This window comes from Mustela putorius, unplaced genomic scaffold (genome assembly GCF_011764305.1).
Source record: "Mustela putorius furo isolate JIRA1106 unplaced genomic scaffold, ASM1176430v1.1 tig00000460_pilon_pilon_pilon, whole genome shotgun sequence".
Taxonomy (NCBI): Eukaryota; Metazoa; Chordata; class Mammalia; order Carnivora; family Mustelidae; genus Mustela; species Mustela putorius.
The window spans coordinates 3,184,677-3,209,513 of record NW_025421389.1 but is presented as its reverse complement, the minus strand read 5'-3'; the positions used below and the strand labels follow the sequence as shown (position 1 = coordinate 3,209,513).

General features: G+C 31.6%; 1 protein-coding gene across 2 annotated transcripts in view; it reads right to left on the bottom strand.

The window, feature by feature from the left end:
• The window catches only part of CNTN5 (contactin 5), a 1,359,165-nt gene that overhangs the window by 769,556 nt on the left and 564,772 nt on the right, over nucleotides 1–24,837 (bottom strand). For both annotated transcript variants that reach the window (XM_045080322.1, XM_045080321.1), the window contains one exon: nucleotides 6,406–6,530. In XM_045080322.1, coding sequence (XP_044936257.1) covers nucleotides 6,406–6,460 — 55 coding nt within the window. In that variant the 5' untranslated portion in view covers nucleotides 6,461–6,530. The remainder of the gene's footprint in view (nucleotides 1–6,405; nucleotides 6,531–24,837) is intronic.

Here is a 24,837-nt window from a genome sequence, read left to right as displayed (position 1 = left end):
ATTCTCATTTCTCGGGGATGTTGAATCTGGCTCTCTTCAGCTGATGGTTTCCTTTTTATATCACTCTAGGAATTGCTGAAAATTATAGATATTTCTTATCATTTTCTATGCTTTTAAGATAAAAATAAAACTAAATTCAGGTATCCTCCTCCACCAAAACCCACCTCCACTAATAAGGAGAAATTAAATTGTCTTTTGATTAATTACATGTCTAATACAACCAGTGCACAGCTGATAAGAGTCAAACTTGTATGCTTTTTTTTTTTTTTTTTTTTTTTTTTTTTTGCACTGAGGTAACCTTTATTATCATCATGGCTTCCTGGGGGACAAATACAGTGTGTACATATATAATTTCAAAATGATCACAGAGGAGCCACATTATCCATTTCTCTTTTTCAACTGCAGTAGACCAGTCAGACTTAATATTATCAAGCACTTGTTTTCGGTAACACTTCTCTTTTCATTTCCTTTTAAAGTTGTTAGGAAACTCTACTTGTCAGTGACAAAGTTCTGAGCTATTACCTCACTGCCACCAAGAAGAAGGAGAGTATTTGCATAAGCTTATCCATGACAGACATTCTCTATTCAATAGTATATCATCTTCTTGGCAACAGGAACAATAAAATGTCCAATAAAATGAATTTAACTCAATGAAGAAGAATGAGGTGAAAGTGTTGAGAAAAATGCGTGGTTTTGGGTTGTTTTAAAGGAATACAGCTTACATCAGAAGCATCTGAAACTAATTCAGGAAAAATGAACTACAGGTAATTATATCAGAAGAAAGTCAGTGTAACTTTGAGAACTGAATTTCTTCTCTTGTCTCCCCTCTCTGTTGTCTGGTACGTTGAAGTCATTGATATAGGAGGCAGCCTTCTCATTATTCTTCCACTAGTTACCATCTATGTGTCATTGGGTATGTGATAGAACCTCCCTGAGCCTCATTCCTATTGAGAACAAATATTTCACTTGCCAAATATAAGGAATCAGGCACATGATCTCCAAATTATTTTTAACTCTAATTTTTTTTTTAATTTAGTGAAGGAGATTTTTTAAATATAGTCACACTATTACTATATCTAGTTTAAATAAATCTAATTAAATATTTTTTCTTAAGTCTATAACTTTGATAGAAATGCATAAGCAGATTTAGAATGTTGAAAGCAATACGCTAGTACTGGGGACTGAAAAAAAAAAAGAATGCTTTTTCAAAATCCTTCAACCAAATGATCTTCAACCACATGATAATGTGGATAATAATAACTACATTGTAGCTTATTTAATAATGAATAATTAATATTTGTATTTGACATATTTCACATTCACTATCTCTCTTAAGCTCAGTATCCCATCATGCCGTTTTATTATATTTCACAAAAAAACATACTGTTAACGATTATTATTATGATGCATATTTCTAAGTGTTAAATATTTTAGAAGAAATTAGAATAATTACTATCCACATTCCCAAAGGGATATGATGATTAAAAAACCCATTAGATAGGATATTCTGTAAAACAGAGCAGAACAATTTAAACCCTTTAATTTTTGTTGTTGTGTTTGTTTAAACATGGAGATTAAATGAAAAGCAATTTAAAGAACCAAGGAATGTCAGTAAAGTTGTTTATAAATTCAAAGAAGGTAAATCCTGTATCATATTGCTTCCTCCCAATTGCTTCCTCTATACACATTTGAAGGATAATAAATCTTTGAAGAATCATTTTTAAAGAAAACAACATGGATTTTAACACAGTAGAGGTTGAAATGTTGATAATTTTTGTAGCTATGTATAGAACTAGGCTATGCTAATTATGATTTCTCCCCCAATTTCATACATTCTATGCTAAAAAGCTTTGATTTTATTCAAGTGAATTTATCTTATACTAATAAAAAAATTATTGATTTTTAAAGATTTTAAGTTCAGCTAATGAAGTTACACCACAGTTTTCTCACTGTCATTGTATCTGAAATATTGATAAAAAGAAATCTTATATCTTCTTTGTTGTTAACTAAAACAGGATTATTATTTCCATATAAAATATTCATAGATATAAAACATTATGTGGTAGAGCTTGAAAATGGGCATGTCTTACCGCTCTATATACACTTTATTTAGACCACTTTGCTGAGGTATGATTGATACACAAAAAACTACATATTTAATGTATATAACTTGATAAGTTTGGAATAAGTATACATCTGTTAAACCATCACCATAATCTATGCCATAAACATCTCCATCATCTTCAAAAGTTTTGCCTGCCCTTTTAATTTATTATTTTCCTTTTCTTTTCTTTTCCTTTACAGTAAGTACACTTAAAATGAGATTTACACTCTTGGAAAATTTTTAAGTATGCCACTTCTATAAAGAACCTATAAAGAATCTAAAATAGTCAAACTTATAGAAGCAGAAAGTAGAATGGTGGGTGCCAAGGAGCTAGAAAGAGGGGGAAACAAGAAGGTATTATTCAAAGGGTACAAAGTTTTAACTATGAAAAATGCATAAATCCTAGAGATCGACTGTGTAGTGCAATGCCTAAGTTAATAATACTATATTCAATATCTTTACAGGGTGCTTTTGCAAACTACTCTCTTCAAAAGGTGGAATCTATTTTTTTACTCTTTGCATCCTGTTTTGGCCTATGTGATTTGTTGTAGTCAATGCGACAATAACAAACATGGCACAAAGGCTTGAAAAGTGCTTGCAAGTTGGATTTTGTCCCTACTTTTGCTTCACTTATCTGAGCAACTGTGTGAAAGAGCCTGGGCTAGAGTACTGGAAAATCAGAGACATGATCAAGCCATCCCCATTGCCTTTGCTAGTGGAGTCAATAACCAGTAGTGGGAGGCTAAATACATTATCCAATCCTACTCTTTCAAATGTCATGGGGACTGGAGAGATCAGCTAAACCTGACCAAGCCAGAAGAACCATCAACCTGACACTCAGGATTGTAAGAAATAATGTTTGTGGTGTGTGTGTGTGTGTGTGTGTGTGTGTGTATACGCACGTACACACACATGTGCTTGTGTATGCACTCCTATGCACTACTAAATCTGAGGATGGTTGATTACACAGAAAAAACTAACTAGTGAAATATACAATCAACATGTATATTATGTCTTCTGTGGACTGAATTTCTGTAAATAGTAGTTCCTCTAGGCTTAAAACATCCATAAATGTACAGACACACAGACTTGAATTTCTATCTTTTTGAAGTTATCTGCCATTCTTTCAATTGTTTGGTTCACCTTCAGAAAATAAAATTTACAATATCTAATTTTCCTCCTCTACTAACCATTTCACAATTCACTGTCATAAGATTGATGTTTCCTACTACTTCTTAAATAAAGTACATATTTTATGTAGATTCTTTGTTTATGTACAATGTTCTTTTTCTATCAAAGGATTCTATTGCAGAGTCACATATTACATTTAGCTTTTGTGTCATCTTAGATTCCTTTTTTTTTGACAATTTCTCCTATATTCCTAGTTTTTGATGACCTTCAAATTTTTGAAGAGTACTGGCCAAGTATTTCATAGAATGTCTCTCCTTTGGGATTTAACTGACATTTTTCTCATATTAGACTGGGGACACAGGTCTTAATGAGGAAAATCACAGAAGTAAGGTGCCATTCTTATCACACCACATCAAGGGTAAATGCCATCTTTGCTGATGTTGACTTTGATCATCACTGAGTTGAAAAAGTTATCAGTTTCTTTCTCTGGAAAGTTACTTTTTTATCCTTTTCCATTCTGTATTCTTTGGAAACAAGTTTCTGTGGAGCCCACATTTAAAGGATGGGGAAGTTACATTCCACTTCCCTGAGAAAAAAGTATTTTCATAAATTATTTGAAATTCATCTACAAGGGAAATTAGTCTATTCTTTTGTTTTATTTATTTATTTGCTTATCATATCAATATGGACTTATGGGGAATTATTTTATTCTTTTGGCTTTAACTCATATTTCTTTATTTTCTTGCTCAAATTTTTTCCAGTTTGGGCTATTGGGAACTTTTTCAGTTGGTTTCTGTGTCCCTTTGACATACTTGCTTCATTGTGTTTGTTATTTGTGTGTTGCTTTGTTTGTTTTAGCATCTCTTTACTCTTTGTTATTATAAGATACCCTAGGCTTGTCAAGTATACTTCCTGCCCCAGTCCTAGAGTTAGTTCTTCTTCAAATAGCCCTGATCCCTTCAATTGGAGAATAGTATTAGAAACCAAGATCTTAGCACTTTATGTACTGGTTTCTACTATAGTACCTTGCTCATAGGCCATCTTAAATGACAGAACATGATATATGTGTGTATACCTAGCCACATACATATACATTTCTATACTTTTTATATGTAACCATCTGCATCTACATTAAGCTAAACGTAAGTTCATAATGAAGTCTTTAATGCTAACCCATTACCACATGGATCAATCTATCCTTCTCTTGCTCATCTGTAACCTCCCATTCTAACAGTGAGAAAATTGGCTCCATTCACCACCACTGCTTTAATTGTTCAATTTCATGTATAGTGGGATTAGAGTTGCTAATGATAATATTACTAACTAGAGCATATTACCTAAGTACAAGGTTTTTGGTGTGTGTGTGTGCGTGTGTGTTTTCTTGCTTTTAGTTTTGAAGATTCATTTCCATAGTTACTAAAGTCATTACCCTTGTCCCCCACTGCCTTAAATGAAGTTTCTTCATACATTTGTAATATAGTTAGATTGTTTGTCACATTCTGCCTTTTAATCTGGGATCCATTAATCTCCTAAATTATTATTGTTTTTAATTTGTATACAATGATGTTTACTTTGTGCTATAAAGTTCTATTAGTTTTGATAAATGTGTAATGGCATGCATTCACCATTACAATATCATAGAGTGTTTTTATCACCCTAAAAAATACTTTATCTTCACTCACACATTTAATCATCCCCTTTTCCCAACCTCTGGTAATCAGTAATCTGTACTGTTTCTATAGTTTTTTCCTTACCAAAATGTCATATAAATAGAATCATGCAATATATAGTCTTTTCAGACAAGCTTCTTTCAATTAGCAATATGTATATAAGATTTATCCAGGTGTATGTATGGTTTGATTATTTATTTTTATCACTGAATAGTATTAAACTATATAAAATTTAGAAGGGCATTGAGACAGTAAAAGAGAAAGAAACAATCACTGGGGGAGATGCTACTACTATACAGAAAGAAAAACAGATAAAATATTTGAAGAGTCTTTACTTCTTTTTAAAGTAACCAAAATATTGATGGACCATGGTTTTCGTTTAACTTTTAATGCCTCTTGCTCTTGTTTTCTTGCTTTTTCATGTTTTCACAGATGTGTCTATCAACATTTTTAGAAGTTTCATCTTACCTTTCCAGTATCTTCTTAAACCTGTTTTTTCCACATTAGCAGTTATACTCAATACATAAAAATAGTAATAAATTAAGGATTGTTTTGTTGTTTTTGCAGTTAGTTACTAACATTTCAACAAAAAAGAGGTTTTGCTATATCTTCTGAAAGCATTCAAATACATGTAAATATGTTAGCTGTTACATTTAAACATATAGTGTGCATTTATAACTGCAATAATAAATTATCTAAGTTGAGGATTACCTCTTTGCTTTTAAAGAAGATCCATCCATCATAAATAGCTGAAGTTACAGTAATAGCACTTAATAAAACAACATAGTTATTGAGTTAAATCAAATCAAGCTATAAAAAATCTTACAAGTGTAAACATTTAAATTATTATTACAATTTAATTTCTAGACATTCTTAAATTAAAACAAAAACTTGTGGCATATTAATTTTTAGTATTATGATAGTATTACTCCAAAGAAGATAAACTACTTTTGCAGAGTAAAAGATAACATTTTAGATCCGAGATGTAGAACAATAAGATTGATCGAAGCAAAGTTAGAGAAGCTGAGACAACAAGACAAATTCATTGTGTTGGAAATGCCTTTAAATGATTGTGTGTGTGAGTATAATTAATCCGGCATAATTCTGTCTTTATATGATAAAATTTCGCATTGTAGTGAGACCTTTTTATAATTATTTGAGCTAAATGATAAATATATTACCAAATCTTCTAAAGGTTAATAATGGTTTACATTGTAAATGAAAGTCAGTGAGGTGGGATGGATACTCATTTTATTAACATTCATATAGTGTTTTCCTAGGTACCTTATTATATTGAATTGTATATGACTTTTTGCTTTTAACAAAGTTTAAGAATTGTTTTCTTTCTTTTGTTGAAAAGTGTGACTTCTGATATAAATTTAAATGAACATATTTCATTTAAAGGATATTTTGTAATGAAGATATTTTGTAATGAAGGATATTTTGTAATGAAGATTTTAATATATTTTTGTTATTTCATATGTACATCAAAATTCTTACCTGAAAGACACCCAGCTACTGACAGAAGCAGAATTAGTTTCCAAGAGGAAGCCATCCTTGGTTACTAGGATATCTTGTGTCTCAGTGTGTTTAGCAGCTCTGATGTTTCTTCTTTAAAGAATGCCCTGTGGGCATAAATAACATTTCAAAAACTGAGAAAACAAAAAAAGTAGACAAACACAGACCAACTCAAAATTATCACACTAAAATAATAAATACATTTTATTGCAAAGGTCAGATTAATGTATACTTGGATATTGACAACATTGAAATAATTCCATTAAAATTAATCCAATGCATGACACAAAAACTTCAGAGAAGTGATAAACTTTCTTTAACACATTTATTTATATTAAGTACTCCTTTACATAAAATAAAAACATCAGGTTTTAATGAGGATGATTTTTCCTCACAGGGAAATAGCCATATGTATTACATTAGACAACTTATTGGACTAGAAAAATAGGATAGAAAAACCAGTTATATTAATATATACTCCTCTGGTCTAGAACATAACTAATGATCAGTTAGCCAAGTGATTTTACACATTGTGCTGTAGCTCATCTAAACCTCCACAGGAAATTTCCTCACTTAATTATTAATGTGAACTGCATTTGTTTATAACTCCTGTGATTATCTGCACTGTGTCTTATTTCCCTACTCTGATATTTCCCTCAGCATTCTTTGCTAGCCAGAATCTAAAGGAAATACTCTTTGTGAATATTTAAACATTTTGTCTAATTGCGTTTTTATAACAATGATGAGTCTAGCCCATTAGTTTTGCTAAGTTCCATTATTTGTCCTGAAAGATATGATAAACATAAAAAATATAAATTTTGGAATGGAATTTCCTACAAGAATTTGACAAATGTGCATTCAAAATTCCTATAATAGACAAATAACTTCTGAGCTTTCAGGTGTCACTTAGTAATCAAATTGGGAAATTATTGTACAGTGTGTTAATAATTTTAAAATAACAATTGTTTCTTGGCAACTGTTTCCTTCTTATGGACTTAGAAATTCAGATTACGGGGCACCTGGGTGGCTCAGCGGGTTAAAGCCTATGCCTTTGGCTCAGGTCATGATCTCAGGGTCCTGGGATTGAGCCCCTCATCAGGCTCTCTGCTCAGCAGGGACCTGCTTCCATCTCTCTCTCTCAGCCTGCCTTTCTGCCTACTTGTGATCTGTCTGTCAAATAAATAAAAGAAAAGAAAAGAAAAGAAAAGAAAAGAAAAGAAGTTCAGGTTATCTCTGTATTTTAGAAAAAAATCTTAAATATATAGGCAAGCACCCCCCCAATTTGATATAATCTTGCCCAAACAGGGACCTCTATTAGTGAATCTTCCACCTAATAATGTTACTCTTATTTCATTTATATTTTTAAATCTAAACATTGGTAATCTATATGAATCATATGATTAGAAATCACAAGTGAACAAGAAAGTTAATAACAGCTAATAATGATTGATTTATAGTCATCTACTTCCAAAAAAAAAAAAAGACTCTTCATTCATTTTTTTAAATAAATATCAGAAACAAAAACTATTTAAAGCACAAAAAATCTTATTAATTTTTACAATTTAAAACATTTTTATATTTATATACTGTTTATTTTACTAGAAATGAAAAGAAGAAAATTAGCACTTCACACATAAACATTAGAGAGATTTAAAGTTGCTAGAACCACAATTATGATTCATGAGAACTTCACACTTGAATTAGTGAATTTTTCAACCCATTTTGAAATGGAGTTCTCTCAGATTGTGAAATCTGAGATATTACTATAGTTTTGCTTCACTTGTTTTGATGAGCTTCTGCTCAGTCTATGTCCCCCAAACTGGTATTTTCTTTCTCTATTTGCAATGTTCTCTGTTGTGTTAGCCATTCTTCATCAACAAATGCAAGTTTTCAGAGCATTTACATGCTATATATTGGGAATGTCAGAGAAAATGCACACACGTGCACACACACACACACACGCACATATATGGAGAAGTTAATCACAGAGTATGAGCCAAGAAGGGGGATACTGTAAATATACTACTAATATAGAACTATTAAAAGGGAGAATCTATTCATAAAACTGGAAGAAGTTGGGGATAAAACAGAGGATTCTTCAGTAAAATTTCAGGACACTGATCTTAGACAAATGTTTTACTGTTGAATGGGACAATGCAGGGAGATTCAAAATGAGCATATGAATAAATAAATCAATATTAAAGAGTGATCCATACCATGATAGAATTAAGCCAGAGTAAAGAAACAGTGAGATGATAGATAAAGCTACTTTAGCAGGGGTTCAGAGAAGCAATTTCTGATAAGAAGATATTTGAGTATTCCTTTTATCAACATGCTATTATGGAATAATCCTTATGTATATAACTCAGGCACTTTTTTTTTTCAATTCTTAAAAAAAAAATACTACGCTGAATTTTATTACTAAAAGAAACAAAATAATCTCTTCAAACAGCCTGTGTGTGTGTGGGGGGGTTCATTCCCCAGCATTCTTGGTTGTTGCTTAATGGGGCTAAAACAAACAAACAAACAAAAAATCATAGATCTTTAAAAGCCATTCTCTTAAGACATCTAAAGCCTTTTTTCTTTTTTTTTTTTTTTGCTTTCTTTTTTTATTATCTCTATTTTTATTTTCCTCAAGTAAAAAGTAAAAGAAATTATCTTTGGGTTCTGAAATATGTAAGCTTTTTTTAATAATAAGCAAACAAACAAAGAAGTCCCAACAGCATCATTAAGTTACTAAGAAACGTTTTTTTCTTTTCTTTATTGTTTTAGTTACACTATAGTTAACATGTAGTGTTATATTAGCATCAGGTGTACATTATTCAGTGCTCATCATGATAAGTGTACTCTTTAATACCCATCACCTATTTCACCTACCCAAACCATCAGTTTGTGTTTTATAATTAAAAGTCTGTTTACTGGTTTCTCTCTCTTTTTCTTTTTTTCCCCCTTTGTTTATTTGTTACTTAAATTCCACATATAAGTGAAATCATATAGTATTTGTCTTTCACTGACTTATTTTGTTTAGCACTATACTCTCTATCTCCATCTGTGTTGTTGAAAATGGAAAAATGTCATTCTTTTTTATAGCTGACTAATACCCCATTTTATATACCACTTCTTCTTTATCCATTATTTATAAATACTAGGGCTGCTTCCATTATTTGGCTATAGTAAATAGTGTTGTGATAAACATGGCAGTACATATATATTTTGAATTAGTGGTTCATATTCTTTGGGTCAATGCCCAATACTGTGGTTACTGGATTATATGGTAGTTTAGTTCTATTCTTAATTTTTTGAGGAAACTGCATATTGTTTTCCATAGTAGCTGCACCAGTATGCATACCCACCAATAGCAAAAGAAGGTTCTTTTTACCCACATCCTTGCCAAGACTTGCTTTCTTATGTTGTTGATTTTAGCCATTCTGACAGGTGTGAGGTGATATGTCATTGTAGTTTTGATTTGGATCTCTTTGATGATGAGTGTTGCTGAGTATCTTTTCATGTGTCATCTGTATGACCCACAGATATCTTCTTTGGAGAAATATCCATTTATGTCTTCTGGCCATTTTTAAGATTTTTTTATTTATTATTTTTAATTTTTATTTATTTTGTTATTTATTTACTTGAGAGAGAGAGACTGGGAAGAGAGCACAAGCAGAGGAAGTGGCAGGCAGAGGGGAAGAGAAAAGCAGGCTCCCCACTAGCAGGGAGCCCCACGTGGAACTCAGTCAAAGGACTCTAGGATCATGACCTGGGTCAAAGGTAGATACTTAACTCACTGAGCCATCCAGGTGCTTCATTCTGCCTGTTTTTAATTATATTATTTGTTCTTTGGGATGTAAAGTTGTATAAGTTCTTTATATATTTTGGATACTAACTATCAACTATATCATTTGCAAATATTTTTTTTTCATTCTATAGGTGATCTTTTAGTTTTGTTGATGAAATATGTTAACTTTTTTATATGCATCTCTTGAAAAAAACAATTATTCCCATGACTTTAATAAAATTCTTGTATCAAATAATAAAATAATGTATTTATGCAAACATAGAGTATATTAAGTTCTTCCTACATGCCAGGTTAAATTATAATCAGCTGATAAATTTTACTAAAGAACAACAGGATATATATTTAGAAAAATCTTAATGGAGACTGGTAGCTGTACAAAAACTGTTGTTCATCAGAAGATTGAAAAGCCAGAAATACTAAAGGGGAAACTACTAATCAGATACAAATTTTAAAGCCTCACATTTTAAAAGAGCTTATTTCAATGTTTAGAATATTATCACTGTTAGTGATAGTGATAATTAGTGATAGTCACTATTAAAGAAAAATGTATGAAATAACATCTTACTTTTCAGATATTTACCTGAATTACTGTAAACATTTGCAAGTAAAGGAAAATAAGTAACTAGTGTATTTCAGATCTTCTAGCTATCTACACTCCTTTTCCACAACACTGGCTTTCTTGCTGTTCTTCAAATAAGCCAAGCACTCATTGTTTCCTTTGCCTGGACCCCTCCACCATCAGTTCTTCCCAGACTGGGTAACTTCAGATAATTAGACTCTGTTCCTTGGGCTCTTCTTGATGCTTCTTAAACAGGAAGTCCCTCCCAAAGATACTTCCTGTCAGCCCTGTCACTGGTTTTCCATACATTACCCTGCCTTATTTTTCTTCTTATAAATTATCAATGCTTGAGGTTCTACTATTTATTTGTTTTCTTTTAAATTTTCTTTTTCTCCTACTGGGATGTGATGTCCATGAAATCAAGAATTTTTGTTTTTGTCATCTTTGTAGACTCAGCATCTAGAACAGAGCATGCTTGGTTTTAGTAGCTATACAATTATTATTTTTTAATAATAATTACTGGATAAACTGGAATCTCTCATAAATAAATTATTTGACACAAAGTAACATAAGCAGCACCGTTTTAAAAATTCTATGTGCTATGCATTATGTTATGCACTCTACCTATACACCTCTATAAATTACTTTGACACCTTTTATTGATGAAGATCACACAGCTAGTCAAAGAAAAGTGGGGTTAAGAATAATCTTGATCTTTAAGCCACCTTATTTCTTACAAAACTTCATAGCAATATCTACAAAAGTTTCTAGAAGCCCTCCTATCTGACATAACTGAAACTGGTACTGAGTTAATTTAAAATGGTAATTTAAAAAAATCATACAGACATAGCTTAAATGCTATAATTTAACTAATCTGACTTAACTCTTTTTTGTCAATTGCATTATATAGGAATGAATTTTTTTCTGAGTATCAATATTCTGATGGAAAAATGCTATCTTTTACCTCAAATCATGAGTTATTACTACATAAATCCTTCCTATAATACATCATATACAAGTTTTAATTTCTTCAAACATTATATGTTAATTAGTTGAATTTAATTAAGAAATAAATCAATCTTAAACCATGAGACTAGATGGAAAGAAAAAAGAAAATTTCAATTTGAAAAATTCATGTCAATATACATGATATACACAGGAAAACAAATCACTATAAGTGATAGTCAACAGTGAGAATAAAAGTCAGAATCAGACTTGTGAAGACTAGATGTTTGACATTTCAAACACAGATTAAAAAAATAAATATATATGATTTGTTTTTAAACATAAAGGAATTGGCATTATGGAAAAGAAGAAACAAAGATAAGGAAATTGTCTAGAATGCAGCCCCAAGAGGCAAATGAATGGAAAACATGATAGGAAGGTAAATGAATTGAGGATATAGTAGGAATATCTCATGCCTAATCAGATTTTCAGAAAAGGAAGAGAATAGGATGAAGGAATATGTGAAAAGAGAGATAGTTACTAACAGTTTCCATAACTGATTTACCAATTTTAACAATCAGAATGACCAGAAAAATCAAAAAAAAAAAAAAAACCAGTAAAATTAAATGGAAATGCTGACCACCAAAGACAAAAGATAGCCAGAGACAAAAAGAGGCATTAATTGTGAAAATAGGAATAGCAAATTTTCTGTTGACTTAATAACAATAAAGGGATCCAAAAAGATTAGAATAACATGCTGGTTAGAAATAATTGTCAATATACAGTTCCAAACCTAGTGAGGTTTCTTTAAGGGACAAGAGTTAAATAAAGCTCTTTTCACTTACTCGAGATGCCAATTATATCTTAAAAATCTGGGAAAAATAACCTGAATTTGCCAAAAATAAATCCTTATTGAGAATAATACTTAAAAATGATATTTGTAAGATAGAAGGACAAAAGTAATTGCAGAGGTAATCTCTGAAATTAATAAAGGGAACATAACAGAAGCTAAATTGTAATGTTTTAAATATACCAGGTACTATTGCTTTGGAAACTCATTAACACATAGAACTCTATGAACTAAAACTATTATTCTCATGTTAAGGTGGGAAATGTGAAGTATAGAGAGATTAAGTAAATTTTTGAAGATTGCACAGCCATTGAGTAAATTTGAGATTCATATATAGACAGTCTGGGTGCAGAGACCATGACTTCAAACAACACACTATACTATCTGAAAAAATAACAATAAAAAATATGGTATGAGGGCAAATTTAAGAAAAAACTGCCTTAATGGGTCTTAGTAATGATTTTTTGGATATAATACCTAAAGTACAAATAACAAAATGGGGGGGGGAAAGCAAGTGAAAGTACTTCAAACTAAAAATTTCTGCACAACAAAAGAAACCATCAACAAAGTGAAAAGAAAACCTACAAAATGGGAAAAAATATTTGCAAACCGTATATCTGAGAAGTGGTTAATATCCAAACATGACTCACACAACTCAATAACCAAAAAACAAGTAACCCAGTTAAAAAATAGACAAAGGACCTGAACAGTCATTTTTCAAAGGATATATACGAAAAACCAACATGTACCTGAAAAGATGGTTAGCGTTACTTGTTTATTAAGGAAATGCATATTAAAATTACAATAAGATATCATCTTATTGTAATTTACATATTTCATGTATATTTTCATTCATACAAATTCTGATATGTATGTAAAGAAAAGGGAAACTTCATGCACCATTGGTGGGATTGTATATTGGCATAGCCACTGTGAAAAATAGTGTGTACTTTCAAAAAATTAAAAATATAACTATCATATGAGGCAGAAATTTCACTTCTAGAAATTTATGCAATAGAAATAGTAAATTTATGCAATAGTAATACTAACTCCAAAGGAAAAATATTTGCACCCTCATACTCATATCAGCATTATTTACAATTGGCAAGACATATAAATAACCTGTGTTTATAAATGGAAAAATAGAAGGAAATGTGATATATGTACACAATGAAATACTGTTCAGCCATAAAAATGAGGAAATCTTACAACATTGATGGAACTTGAAGGCAGTATGCTGACTGAACTAAGTCAGAAAAAATTAAAAAAACTACTACCGTACAATTTCATATATGGAATCTAAAAAAAGAAAAGAACAAACAAAAGAGCAAACCACAAACTAAAAGAAACTCATAAAAAAAAAAAAGAGCGAGAGAGAGAGAGAGATCAGACTTGTTGTTACCAGAACCAGAGGGTGGGGGAAGGAGAAATTGGAGGAAGATTGTCAAAGGTACAAACTTTTAGTTATAAAATAAGTAAGTAGTAGGGATATAATGTACCCTATGGTGACCACAGTTTACACTGCTCTATGGTACATAGGAAAGTTAAAAGTTAATACTAGAGTACTCTTCACAGGAAGATTGTGGGGGTTTTCTTCTTCTTCTTCTTCTTCTTCTTTTTCTTTTTAGTTGCACCTATTGTGCTAATCATTTCACAATATATGAAAATCAAGCCATTTTGCTATAACATAAATGTATACACTAGGCTATGTCAATTATTTCTCCATAAAACTGGAAGAAAAAATTGGAAATAAAAAGAAAACATTGTATTAATAAAACAACAATAACCCATGTCTTGCAGGGTAAAAAGTAAAGCTTATATAAAATTAAAATACAGTTCATATATATTCAGAAATAAAAAGATATTAAATTTAGATTTTTATAGGGCGCCTGGGTGGCTCAGTGGGTTAAAGCCTCTGCCTTCTACTCAGGTCGTGATGTCAGGGTTCTGGGATCGAGCCCCGTGTTGGGCTCTCTGCTTGGTGGGGAGCCTGCTTCCTCCTCTCTCTCTACCTGCCTCTCTGCCTACTTGTGATCTCCGTTTGTCAAGTAAATAAATAAAATCTTTTAAACAAATTTAGATTTTTATAAAGTATCTATGTTTTCCTAGGTTAACTGATGAACAAATAGAAATTTGTCAGTAAACAAATCTGTATTCATCATAAATATTTATTACCTCCCTCTTTTTGGTAATGAAAAGAAATATATTTAAAACTCTTTTACACAGAATATAACACATAAACAACTTCCTACATGTCCTTTAAAGCAGAAACCTAAATTTTTTTAGTCTAACTTAAGAGACTGTCAAGATTTTGATTCAAACTATGCATATTGTCAATCTACTATCCCACCCCAAACATTTTGAAGGACAGCTACTCGAAATACCATTTGCAAACCTATTTCTTGCTCTGTGTCTTCCAGGAAATGCTCACATTCACACCCCTCAACAGAAAATTCCTTATTTCAAAATATCTGGTTGTGAAAGAAATAAAAAGTTACTAAATTGCCTGATTAAGAGCAAGTGCAAAATTTTAATTAGAGAATGAATGTGGAGTAGTTAGGCTGCAAGAACACCAATGCATGGCAGCAAGCTAATCCCCAGGAGGGATAAGGAGGGAATCTAGGCTGTAAATTACAAAGAGTTAGATGTTAAAGGACAAATAGGCCTAAAAAGAAGCTTAAATTTTATTATATACATCATAGTAAACAAATGAATTATTCCTACCATGTAACTCAAATTATGAAGTTCTGTTATTTTCCAGTAATGTGTAATTTTCCCATGTAAAGTATACAGAAACACACAGCTATCCATTTTTGCAGATCAGACATACATGAAAAAGGGACAGGCTTGCCTAACACCTCACATAATTGAAAGTCAACATCAGGATTAGCTTTCCTGCCTGTTGATTCCTGGTGTAGAGGGCTAAATAAAATCTGCAAGTTGCATCATCCATTTTCTACTAATGAGAAAACATTCTAAATTCAGAGATGGAGAATTAAAGAGAATATATTTTTACATGTTTTAGGAGAGATTCTTCTGAAAGAGAGAAATGATTGTTATTAGAAGCTTGGCTTTTTGCAAAGAGAGGATCTCAGTGAAGTACAAAATGCATAAATAATGAAAAAGGAGATCTGGGTTATTGCATTCTGGAAAACAAACCAATGAGAGCATGTGTCCAGGGTTCCACATGAGCAAGTAAATTAACTAAATTCTATGTAAAAAAAAGTTTTAAATGTATAATTTCAGGTGTATATATTTCTCATATATGAGTGAGAGGTGATAAAGATTTAAGATGAGTATAAATTTGTTTTCTGGTGAATTATAGTTAGTGTCTGAGAGGGAGTTCTGACAGCTTGATAGGTAGAATAATATAAGAAAACACTTAGGGAAACCAAAAGATCTTGAGTTTCAAAGATTTCCTTTGTATAAAAACAATGTGATATTAATAAAATTTTAGACTTATGGATTATAGCAAGAAAGATGGAACCTGTATTAATCCTGATATTTAATTTTCTCTTAGGTCATTCAAATATGGAGATAAGAGGCCCTTAAGTTTTTAATTTTGATTCCAGGGTAGTCAACATGGAGTATCATATTAGTTTCAGTTGTACAATGTAGTGATTCAACAATTCTATATATTACTCAGTGCTCATCATGATAAGTATATTTTTTAATCCCCATCACCTATTTTAGTCTTCCCCCCACTGACCTCTGGTAGTTAACAGTTTGTTCTTTATAGTTAAGAATTTGTTTCTTGGTTTATCTCTCTTTTTCCCCTTTGTTCCCTTGTTTTAAAGATTTTATTATTTATTTGACAGAAAGAGACACAGCGAGAGAGGGAACACAAGGAGTGGGAGTGGCAGAGGGAGAAGCAGACTCCCTGCCAAACAGGGAGCCAGATGCGGGGCTCAATCCTAGGACCCCAGGATCATGACCTGAGCCGAAGGCAGACGCTTAACGACTGAGCTACCTAGGCGCCCCTGTTTCTTAAGCTCCACATATGGGAGAAATTATATGGTTCTTGTCTTTCAGCGTTATACTCTCTAGATCCATCCGTGTTGTTGCAAATGGCAAGATCTCATTCCATTTTGATGGTTGAGTGATATTCCAATGTATATGTATGTGTATATATACACATATATATGTGTGTGCATATATATATGTATATGTATGTGTATAGGTATACAACATCTGCTTTATCCATTCATCTCAGGAGGAGCATTTGTGCTCTTTCATAATTTGACTATAATAAATAATGATGCAACAAATACAGGAGCACATATATCCTTTCAAATCAGTGTTATGTATTTTAGGATAATTACCCAGTACTGTGCTTACTGGATCATGTGGTCGTTCTATTTTTAACTTTTGGAGGAACCTTTAAACTGTCTTCCATGGTGACTGCACCAGTTTGTATTCCCACCAACAGTGCAAGAGTATTTCTCTTTCTCCATATTCTCACCAACAATGTTGTTTCCTGGTTTAGATTTTAGCCATTCTGACAGGTATTGTAGTTTTGATCCGGATTTGTTTGATGATGATGACTGCTGTTGAGCATCTTTTCATGTGTCTGTTGACTATCTTTAGGTCTTCTTTGCAGAAATGTCTGTTCATGTCTTTTGCTCATTTTTTGCTGGATTATTTGTTTTTTCAGTGTTGCATCATGTAAGTTCTTTATATATTGCTTATCAGATATGTCATTTACAAATATCCTCTCCCACTCCATAGGTTGTTTATTAGTTTTTCTGATTTCTTCCTTCTCTGTGCAGAAGTGTCTTTTTTTTTTTTTTTTTTGATGAAGTCCAGTATTTTATTTTTGCTTTTTTTTCCCTTGCCTCGGGAGACATATGCAGATAGATGTTGCTATAGCTGATGTCAGAGAAATTACTTCCTGTTCTCTTTTCAAGATTTTTATGTTTTCAGGTTTTACATTTAGGTCTTTAATTCATTTTTATTTTATTTTTGTGTGTAGTGTAAGAAAGTGGTCCAGTTTCATTCTTTTGCATGTAGCTTTCCAATTGTCCCACCACAATTTGTTGAAAAGACTGTCTTTCTCCCATTGTATATTCTGCCTCTTTCGTGGAATATTAATTAACCAAATTATTCTGGGTTTGTTTCTGGGTTTTCTATTCTGTTCCATTGATTGATGTGTCTATTTTTGTTTCAGTAACATAACTTTTCAATTACTACAGCTCTGTAGTATAACTTAAAATCTGCAATTGTGCTACCTTCAGTTACATTTTTCTTTTTCAACATTGTTTTGGCAACTCAGGGTCTTTTCTGATTCCATACAAATTTTAGGATTATTCATTCGAGTTCTGTGCAAAATGTTTTCAGCATTTTGATAAGGATTGCATTAAATCTGTAGCTTGCTTTGGCTGACATGGACATTTTAACAGGTTTTGTTATTCAAATCCAGGAGAATATAATATATTTCTATTTGTTTATGTCATCTTAAATTTCTTTCATCAGTATTTTGTAGTTTACAGAATACAAGTCTTTCACTTCTTGCGTTAAGTTTATTCCTAGGTATTATATTATCTTTCAATTCAATTGTGAACCAGATTATTTTCTTAATTTCTCTTTTTTTGCTCCATTACCATCAATAGAAATGCAGTGGGTTTCTGTACATTGATTCTATATCCCATTACTTTATTGAATTCACTTACCAGTTCTAGTAATTTCTTGGTGGAGTCTTTTGGGTCTTCTATTATATATAAATAAATAAATATATATATAACTATATACACATGCGTGCACGCACGCACTCACACACACACACATAGTATCATGTCTTCTGCAAATAGTAAAAGTTTTACTTCTTTTGGGGTGCCTGGGTGGCTCAGTGGGTTAATGCCTCTGCCTTTGGCTCAGGTCATGATTCCAGGGTCCTGGAATCAAGCCCTGCATCGGGATCTCTGCTCAGCAGGGAGCCTGCTTCCTCCTCTCTCTCTGCCTACTTGTGATCTCTCTCTCTGTCAAATAAATAAAAAAAAATTAAAAAAAATTTTAAAAAAGAAATAGTTATATGTTCACAGGTAGTTGCTATATATATATAAGGTACTGGGCAACTTTTACTTCACCTCTTCCAATGTTCACATCTTACATAGTTACAGAGTAGTGTGAAAACTATGAACTTGGTGTTGGTACAATCTAGAGTTTATTCAGTTTTCATCACTTTACGTGCTCTCATTTGTATGTTTGTGTATCTTTACTTGTGTGTGTGTGTAGTTCTATTCAATTTTATCACACACGTAACTTCATGTAACTACTACCCCAGTCAAGATGCAGAACTGGTCCATCCCCATAAAACTTCCTCATACTACCTTATATTGTCTCTTCCACTATGTTTCCAGAAGCATAATCCTCAGAAACCACTAATCTGTTTTCCATCTCTATAATTATATTATTTTTAAAATGTCACATAAATAGAATCATGGAGCGTGTAACCATTTGACATGACTTATCATTCAATATGCTTCCTTGGAGGTTCATCTTAGTTGCATGTATTTCTTTTCACTTTTGTGTTATAATCCATGGTTTGAATTTATCATAATCGGTTTAACTATTTACTCATTGAAAGACATTTGGGTCATCTCTAGTTTTTGAGTTTGTAGGTAATACTATGATAAACATTTTTTGTACAGGTTTTAAGTGGGTATATCTTTTTCATTTCTCTGAGATAAATGTGAATGAATAGAATTGTTTAGTGATCTGGTAAATGCATTTAGTTGTTGTTGTTTCTAACTACCAAAATAGCATTCTAGAATGGTTATACCATTTAAAAATACTTGTGAAAATGCTGAGCATTCCATTTTTATGCATCCTTACCAACTTTAGGTGTTATCATATTATTAATATTACTATGTTTAATTTTAGCCATTCTGATAGGTCTATAGTGATACCACTATGGTTTTAATTTTCAATTTCTTTAATGGGTAAAGATTTTGAAGATCTTTTTATATGCTTATTTTCCATCTGTGTATCCTCCTTTGTGAAATGTCCTTGTGTATGTTTCACTCATTTTATAATTAGTTTGTTTATAATTTTATTGTTTAGCTTTAAAAGTTTTTTATAAGTACTAGATACAGCACTTTTGTCAGGTGTATGGTGGGAATATTTCTCCTAGTCTGCAAACTTGCCTTTTCATCTTCTTAACAGGGCCTCCTACAGACAGAAACCACTTAAATGAAGTTTGATTGACCATTTTTCCCTTTTGTTCTGGGGCAGGGTATGTTGTGCTTTTAGTTTCATGTCTAAGGACTCTTCATCCAGTCCTAATTTCCAAAGTACACTCATTTGTTCCTGTACCAATCTTTTCAATGAGAAAAGATTATTCCTCATTAAACTAATTGCTTTAGCATATTCTCAAGAAAAACTGTTGGACATATTTCTGTGGGTCTATTTCTGTATTATACTTCTGTTCCCCTGATCTATGTTTCTTATTCTTTGGCCAATACCACACTGTATTAATTACTGTAGCTATAATAAACTTTACTGTTGGGAGGAGTTATTATTCTCACTTTATTCTTTTTCATTTTCTTTTTTTTTTTTTCACTTTATTCTTTTTCAAAGTTGTTTTAGCTATTCTAGCTAAATAACTTTTGGAATAAGCTTGTCTATCTCTGCAAGAAAATCTGATGGGACTGTGATAGAAATTATCTGAAACCCATAGATCCATTTGGGGAGAGTTGACATTTTTACTATGTTGATCCTTCCTGTCAGTAATCATGGTATATCTCTTTTCTTTATGTTTTCTTTGGTTTCTACTTTCATGTTTTTCATCATATGACAAAATTTCCAGCATATAAATCTAACATTTCCTGTTAGATTTATAATTATTTCACTTTTTAACCACTGTAAATGGTCTTATTTTTAATTTTGGTTTCTACATATTCATTTTTAGTATATAGTAATGTAAATAAGCCTATATATTAATCTTATATCCTGTGACCTTGATGAACTCACTCTTTAATTCTAGGAATTTTGGGAGGAGTACACGTTGGGGATTTGCTACAAACACAATCGTGTCATTTATGAATGGGACAGTTTGTTTATTTCCTTCCAATTCGTACTCCTTTTTTTCACTTTCTTATTGTTTTATTACAGTTGCTAGGATTTACAGTACCATGCTGAATAAGAAGAGTGAAAGCAAACATCCTTTCCTTATTCCTGAACTTAGTGGGAAAACTTTCAGTTTTTCACCAGTAAGAATGATGTTAGGGGCATCTGGGTGGCAAAGTGGGTTAAATCTCTGCATTTGGCTCGGATCATGATCCGAGGGTCCTGGAATTGAGTTCCGAATTGGGCTCTCTGCTCAGCAGGGAGCCTGCTTCCTCCTTGCTCTCTGTCTGCCTCTCTGCCTACTTGTGTTCTCTGTAAAATAAGTAAATAAAATCTTAAAAAAAGAATGATGTTAGATAATAGTTGCTTTTGTTATTAATACTCTTTATCAGTGAACATGAATTTTCCTCTATTCCTACAATGTTTAGAATTTTTACAATGAATGTATATTATATGTAGTCAAATTAATTGATATGATCACACAAGTTTTTCTCCTTAGCTTGTTGATAAAGTGGTTTGCATTGTTTAAAGTGTTGAACCAACTTTGTATACCTGGAATCAATGTCACTTGGCCATATGTATAATTCTTTTTATAGATTGTTCTATTCAATTTGCTAATATTTAATTGAGAATTTTTACATTTTTAAAAAATTTTTTAATTATTATTTTTTTATTTGACAGATGGAGATCACAAGCAGACAGAGAGGCAGGCAGAGAGAGAGAGGGAAGCAGGCTCCCCGCTGAGCAGAGAGCCTGATGTGGGGCTCGATCCCAGGACCCTGGGATCATGACCTGAGCGGAAGGCAGTGGCTTTAACCAACTGAGCCACCCAGGTGCCCCGAGGATTTTTACATTTTTATGAGAGGCACTGGCTTAATTTTGTTTTGTTTGAATTTTTTATCCTTTGATTCTCTGTCAATGTAATACTAATCTCAAATAATAAGATGGGAAGGACTCCCTCATTTTCTGCTTTCTGTAAATGTTTGTTCAAGATGAGTGTTGAGGGACGCCTGGGTGGCTCAGTGGGTTAAGCCGCTGCCTTCGGCTCAGGTCATGATCTCAGGGTCCTGGGATCGAGTCCCGCATCAGGCTCTCTGCTCGGCAGGAAGCCTGCTTCCTTCCCTTCCTCTCTCTCTGCCTGCCTCTCTGCCTACTTGTGATCTCTCTCTGTCAAATAAATGAATAAAATCTTTAAAAAAAAAGAAAAAAAAAAGATGAGTGTTGATTTGGCAAATGTTTGATAAAACCTCATGGTGAAACAATCTTGACCAAAAGATTTATTTGGGGAGATTTTTAATTACAAATTTGATTACTTTCCTTTAATTTTATTTTTTATCAGTGTTCCAAAATTCATTGTTTATGAACCACATTCAGTGCTCCATGCAATACATGCCCTCCATAATACAAAAATTCAATTTCTTTAATAGTTGTAGCCCCAGTTAAGTTTTCAATTTCACATTGGTTGTGGTTTGTTTGGTAGTTTTTGGTGTTTGAGAAATTGGTACATTTTCTATTTGTCCAATTTACAAGTGTGAAATTGTTCATAGTATTCTATTATTAATCTTTTAATTGCTATTGGATCTGTTGAGATATCTCCTATTGTGTTCCTGATATTAGTGAATTGTGCCATCTCTTTTAATCTCAGTCTTACAAGAAGTGTGTCACTTTTTAAATTTAATTTTATTGTTTTACTTATTTATTTACTTATGCATTCATTCATTCATTCAGGAATCAATTATTTTTGTTGTATCAGTGCTTTTGTTTTCCTGTTTTCAGTTTTCTTAATTTAGCTCACTTTTATTCTTTCTTTCCTTTTGTTTGCTTTGTTTTATCTTCTCTTATTTTTCCTAGATTTGTGACCAAAGACTTAGATTATTGCTATGATATTTTTTTCCTAATATAAGAGTACATTGCCTTAGATTTTCTTCTCAATATGCCTTTTACATATTTTTAGTGTCTGTGAGACTTCTTCTTTGACATATAGATTATTTATAAGTGCATTAGTTAATTTTCAAGTATTTCAAAGTTTTCCTGTTGCCTTTCTGAATTGATTTCTAGTCTAACTCCATTATACATCAGACAGATTCTCTGTATTATTCAAGTTCTTTAAATTTAAGGAAGTTTATTTTATGATGCAGGATATTATCTATCTTGATGAATGTTCCATGGACATCTGAAAAGAATATATATCTGCTGTTGTTGGTTGAAATATTCTAAAATGTTAATTAGGTTGTGTTAGTTGATCATTCTTTTCAATTCTTCTATATATTTGCTGAGAGTGGAATGTCAGAATCCTTTTAAAATGGTGCATTATTCTATTTCTTCTTTTAGTTTCACTAATGTTTATTTTATATATTTGAGTCTCTTGTTTGTTGTAACCATACTTAGAATTATAATGTATTTGTGGTGGATTGGTCTTTAAACATTAAGTAATATCCTTTTTTGTTCCTTGTAATTTTATTTGTTATGTAGTATATATCATGCAATATTAATTTATCACTCTTACTTTTTTTGATTAGCATTTGCATTATATGTCTATTTTCATACTTTTACTTTTAACCTATCTAATGTCATGTTTGATGTAGGTTGCTTGTGGACAACATATGGTTGTGTCATTTTTTTTTTTAAGTCAACTCTGCTAATCTTTATGCTTTAAATGGTGAATTTAGATTTTATTTAAAATAATTACTAATATGTTATGGCCTAAGGTTGTCATTATTTTCTGTTTTCTGGTTGTCCTTTCTATTCTGCATTCATCTGATTGCCTTGCCTTATTGTGAATTATTAAAATAACTTTCATTTCATTTAAAAATTTATTTTCACTTGATTTTATTTATTCCAATTTTATTTATATATAGTGTTTTTGAGTGTACTTATTCATATCATTTGCTTAGGAATTGATGTAGCTATTACAATATTCATATTTGCTATGTTTCTTACTATTGGTATAATATCTTACCACTATAATGAAATATTAAAATCTTGTTTCTATTTAAGCACCTTAACTCTCCTTCTTTTATATATGATTATCTTAATATTTTTCTAAATATATTGAGGACCAATATAAAATATTGTTATATTTTTTAATTTAAATATCAAATATGATTTAAGAAACTCATGGGAAAAATAAAAATTAAGTCTATTCTTATTTTACCAACTTATAGAATGTTTTCTTTACTGAAGTTCCAGTGTTTCTGCTGCATTTTCTGTGTATGGAGGGAATTTTATCCCTTTTTTAGAGTATATATTATGGTTTCAGATTCTCTTAGTTTACTTTGAGAATGTCTTTTATCTCCTTCCATTCTTAATAGATAGCTTTTATGGATATAGAGCTTGTAGATTCACAGCCAAGAGTGTTTCAGTTGCTTTTTTTCCCTCCTGTTTTGTTTTGTTCTTGAAAGATCTTTTACCACGTCTTCCATGGTTTCAGAAAGGAAATTTTGAGTTGGGGTTCCCCTACAGGTAATGTATTTCTAGTTTCTACTTTCTCCTAATATTATCTCTTTTTCTTTAATTAAAAAAAAAAAAAAACTTGTGATGTGCCTTGCCATGGATTTCTTCAGATTTTACCTATTTGACGTTCATTCAGCTTCTTCAGTCTAAGGCTTATGCTTTTTGTCAAATTTGAGATATTTTTAAGTCATTATCTGTTTGAATACTTTTTAGTCCCACACTCTTTCAACTTCCTTTTGTAACACAGATGATACAAATGCTAGATAGTTTGTTATTGTCGCACAGATCCCCAAGGCTGTGTTCTTTTTTCCTTTTTTCTTTCAGGATGTTTTCTCTAGATTCAATGAATTTTATTGGTCTATCCTCAAGTTCACAGTTTCTATGCTTTCTCATCTCCTTTGTACTACTGAGTCCATCGAGTGAGTTTCTTTTATTTTGATTATTCTGGAATTCCCAGTTAGATATTTTTAATAGCTTCTATTTCTTTGATGAGATATACTATTTTTTTTTCATTTCAAGAGAATTCATCATTTATTAAATCATTTTTTATGATCATTGACTTATCCTTGTCAGAGAATTTCAACAACTGAATCATGTCTGTATAGACATCAGTCAAGGTTTTTTCGTGTTCAGATTGTGATTTTTCTAGTTCTTGATATGGCAAGTGATTTTCAGTTATATTCTGGACACTTGAGTATTCTATCTTAACACTCTTGATCTAATTTAAATCTTCTGTTTTAGCTAGAA